The 4,063-nt window shown below is 50.2% G+C and overlaps 1 protein-coding gene across 1 annotated transcript in view; it reads left to right on the forward strand.

The window, feature by feature from the left end:
* LOC111652320 (coiled-coil domain-containing protein 171-like) overlaps nt 1-4,063 on the forward strand; it is an 8,523-nt gene that overhangs the window by 2,510 nt on the left and 1,950 nt on the right. The window contains exons 2-10 of the mRNA XM_087172988.1: nt 102-141; nt 617-784; nt 1,283-1,450; nt 2,013-2,502; nt 2,619-2,735; nt 2,834-3,003; nt 3,309-3,452; nt 3,576-3,755; nt 3,904-4,049. Of these exons, the coding sequence (XP_087029114.1) occupies nt 102-141; nt 617-784; nt 1,283-1,450; nt 2,013-2,502; nt 2,619-2,735; nt 2,834-3,003; nt 3,309-3,452; nt 3,576-3,755; nt 3,904-4,049 (1,623 nt within the window). The remainder of the gene's footprint in view (nt 1-101; nt 142-616; nt 785-1,282; nt 1,451-2,012; nt 2,503-2,618; nt 2,736-2,833; nt 3,004-3,308; nt 3,453-3,575; nt 3,756-3,903; nt 4,050-4,063) is intronic.

Here is a 4,063-nt window from a genome sequence, read left to right on the forward strand (position 1 = left end):
TTTTTTTGTCATTGAGGCGAAAGTTTGTTTATAAATGATATAAAAAATAAATAAAATGATAAATAATAAAGATAAAGACACATCCACCGTGTGTCCCTCAGATGGTTCACAAGAACTACTGAAAGAAACTCTGGCAGTCATGTGGAAAGGTAATACTTTTAATATGAGCTGAGTTTTATTCCAGTCAATGTGTGTGTTGGTGAGTATTGATTATTGTCTAATGTGGTGCATTAATCACTAATGATCACAAACTAACACTCACCCGACACAGTGATGGAGGTCAACATCAAACGTCTAAATGAAGTCGTAGCTGCTGACTGTTCCTCCTCTTCCTCCTCCTCTTCCTCCTCCTCTTCCTCCTCCTCTTCCTCCTCCTCCTCCTCCTCCTCTTCCTCCTCCTCTTCCTCCTCCTCCTCCTCTTCCTCTTCCTCCTCCTCCTCCTCTCTGTGTGTTGTTGTTACATAGCAGTGTGATGTCATTAGGCAGGAAGTATTTAATTACACTGTTTCTGCTGCTGAGTAAATCCTGTAAAACAGCGTCACACTGTGTGTGTGTGTGTGTGTGTGTGTGTGTGTGTGTGTGTGTGTGTGTGTGTGTGTGTGTGTGTGTGTCTCAGGCCCGGCTGTCCTTCCTCTACTGTCTGTACCAGCGCCTCCTGGCTGGCTGCGTCCTCCTCAATCAGCCCCACAGCATCCTGGGTAACTTCACCTGGAAGGAGCTGTGTGATGTCATCACTGAACAGGTGGACGGGCTGACCTCTGACCTCCAGAAGGCCAACGACAAGGTGAACACGACACACTCGTAGGGGTTGTGTGCTGCTGTGGTCTGAGCTGAGAAAATCATTTATTTTATCTTTCTAAAGATAAAATAATATTTTAGCTTCTCTGCATTAAAATAAAGACTTTTCTTTTTTCACCCACTGCCATTGTAATTGGTAGTAAAAACATAAAAGCAGTTTTCTTCTGTTTTGGTTGTAAGAATTTAAAAAGAAGAAATAACAGGTCTCACACTTCTGATTAAATATTTTTCTTTTATTTCTTTTTATATTTTTCTTCACGCAAAGCAACAGAGTCCTTCATCTATCTCTTGGCTTTTATTTTGAAATATGTACCTGTTCTTTGTGCCACTTGACGAAAAAAGGAATTTGCATTTTACCAGAATTGAATCGTATCTTCAAATGAGACGTTCTTGATTTCTAAAACTAAATAAAGGAATTTACACCATGAAGCCTTTTTGGGAAAATAGTGCTAACCGCCGTGTTCACCTGTCCCCGCCGCCGCAGATCGTTCACCTGCAGCGCGTGTGCGACAAGAAGAGCGAGTGTGTGCGCGAGCTTCAGCGCAGCCAGGAGTGTGTGTTGTCTCGTCTGGAGGAGAGCGTGAGGAGGAGGGAGGAGGCCTGGAGCAGCCGACACACACACACGGTGTCACAGCTGGAGAACGAGCTGCAGGTAACACACACACACACACACACACACACACACACACACACACACACACTCGTCCCTCAGGTGCTTTTACTTCCCTTGGATCTGATCTGCAGTCAGTCGTCTCTCCCTGCAGCGACAGAGACGCTCGGAGCTGAATCAGCAGCAGATGAAGGAGGAAGTTTTCAGTGGATTGTCCCTTTAGTCAGCTCCTCTTGCTCCTCGTGCTCCTCCTGAAGTCACGTGACAAACAGACACGAAAATCATCACTTTCCCTCCAACTTTATCTTCCCCCAGGGGAGAGATTCACTTTATCCGTCTCAGTGTAGTTTTACATCTCCTCTCTCAGGCTTCTCTCTGGAGCTCTAGTAACAACAGGTCTGTGAGCCAATCAGGAGAGAGGAGGCTCTGAGCCTCTCTTCTGTTTAAAGGAAAAGGGCGGTCACAGTAAATACTGATCTGAATGAATCAGCTGATGAATTCTTCTTTTCAAAAAGCGTCCTCTCTTTACTTTTAGTTGCTGCTCTGTATCCAGGCAGAACAGTAACAGACTCTCTCTCTCTCTCTCTCTCTCTCTCTCTCTCAGGTGTGTCGCTCTCAGTGCGACTCTCTCCGCGACCACGTCTCCTCCCTGGAGCTCCGCTGCTCCTCTCTGACCTCTGACCTCTCCCGGCTCCAGGGCCTCCTCTCGCGGAGCCGAAAGGAGTCGGCCTCCCTCCTGTCGGCCTGCGCCCTGCTCGCCGGGGCGTGGGAACACACCCGCCGCCGTCTGCGGTGGCTGTGCGAGCAGAAAACCCTCCTGTCCCGGCGGCTGGCAGAGAGGGAGCTGCTGGAGGAGGAGGTGAGGAGGCTGGCCGACGCTCTGGGAGGCGAGGAAGAGGAGGGACCAGGAAGGAGGGCAGTGAGGAGGTGGAGGAGGAGTGTGTGCGCGGTGCTGGCGGCGAGGAGGTGGTGCACTCTGGCTAAAAAGACGACAGTGTTGTTTCGACTGGAAGGAGGCGGTGGCGGTTCGGCGGTGTGTGTCTGCGGAGAGTTGGCTACGGCAACACGGAAGGGTCAAGACATGACCAGTGCAGGTCGGCGGTCGGTTCTTCCTCCCTGTAGGAAAATCAAACTAAAATATTCATAGTTATTAATATTAATATTAATATTGATTGTATCTGTGTGTTCTGTTTTTCTTTGTGTGATAAAGATGATGGTGGTGATGAAGGTCGTGCAGGTGTGTGCGCTCGGTGGCTTCGCTCTAAACGTCTCTCCTCCACCATAGTGTCCTCCATGGCCGACCTGCAGGGGGCGCTAACACACACTGGTAACCACACACACACACTCACACACACTAAATACACAGTCAGTTTGTTGACGTGGACGGCGTCGAAGGAACTGAGGTGTCTCTTTCTGACTCTCCAGGCTCCTCCCCCCCAGACGTGACGTCGGCAGCTCGTTCAGGTTTGTCCCGCCTCTTGGTTCACCTTCTTGACCAATCAGATGCGGCCTCCCACAGAGTGGACGAGGAGACGCTGAGCGGCCGGCTGAGACTCGGCCTGAACAGACTGACACCTTCACAACCCAACATGAAGGTCAGTGAACACACCGTCACGTGCGACTGACACTGTTGCTGAAACAAATGAATCATCATGTGTCATTTTACAGGAAGTGACCAAAAAAAAAGATTTGTTTTAAACTCAATAAAGAAATATAATTATTGATTAGCATCTTGTTCTAATCGAGTGCCACATAGATCTGTTCTCGTTCCATCATTATTTACATTATAATGAATAGATCAGTTCTTCGGTGTTCGGTTCTATGCAGACGACACAGTTTAACTTCCACAGTTATACAGATACAGTTGACCTTCGACCTCTGCCTGTGTCCCTCCCATCAGGCCCTGGTGTCGACCCTCCAGCAGCAGTTCCTGCTCTTCAGCCAACGACTGCACTCAGCCGAGGTGGAGAGGCGGAGTCTGCGGCTGGAGGTGGCCAATCTGAAGAGAGGGCTGCGGCGGGAGAGTGAGGACACCTGCAGGACGGTGAGGCTGCACACACACACACACACACACACACACACACACACACACACACACACCTGTTCTGTCTGTCTGATCACAGGTCTGTGTGTGTGTGTGTGTGTGTGTGTGTGTGTGTGTGTGCAGGTCCCACCCGAGCGTTTCCACAGTGTGTGTGTGGAGCTGCGTCAGGCTCTGAACAGAGAGCAGGAGGCTCAGACGCTGATCCAGGAACAGACCAACCAGCTGCACACGCTGCAGCTACAAGTCAACACACACACCTCGGAGCAGACCAGCACACAACACACACTGAGCCGGACCACACAGGTATGAGCAGAGGTGATCTACAGTCACATGTCAACACACTCAGTGTCACTCCCACGTTACGATGACGCCTTCGTCTCTGATGTCCATCACGAGTTACTGTCCAGGTGATGTGAGGTCTCAGTGAAGCTGAACTCCTCTCTCTCTTCAGGCTCTGTCCGAGGCTCGGCACGAGGCGAGTCGGAAGGAGCGCTCGCTGAGGATTCTGGGTAAGCACCTGTCAGGTGTTCAGAAGGAGAGGAAGCAGCTGGAAGAGCGGCTGCAGCGAGCCGAGGTTGAGCTGAGGGACGCCGCCAGGTAACACACACACA

This window comes from Seriola lalandi, unplaced genomic scaffold, assembly GCF_002814215.2.
Source record: "Seriola lalandi dorsalis isolate HSWRI2012SDOR001 ecotype SW California unplaced genomic scaffold, Sedor1 jcf7180002053943, whole genome shotgun sequence".
NCBI lineage: Eukaryota > Metazoa > Chordata > Actinopteri > Carangiformes > Carangidae > Seriola > Seriola lalandi.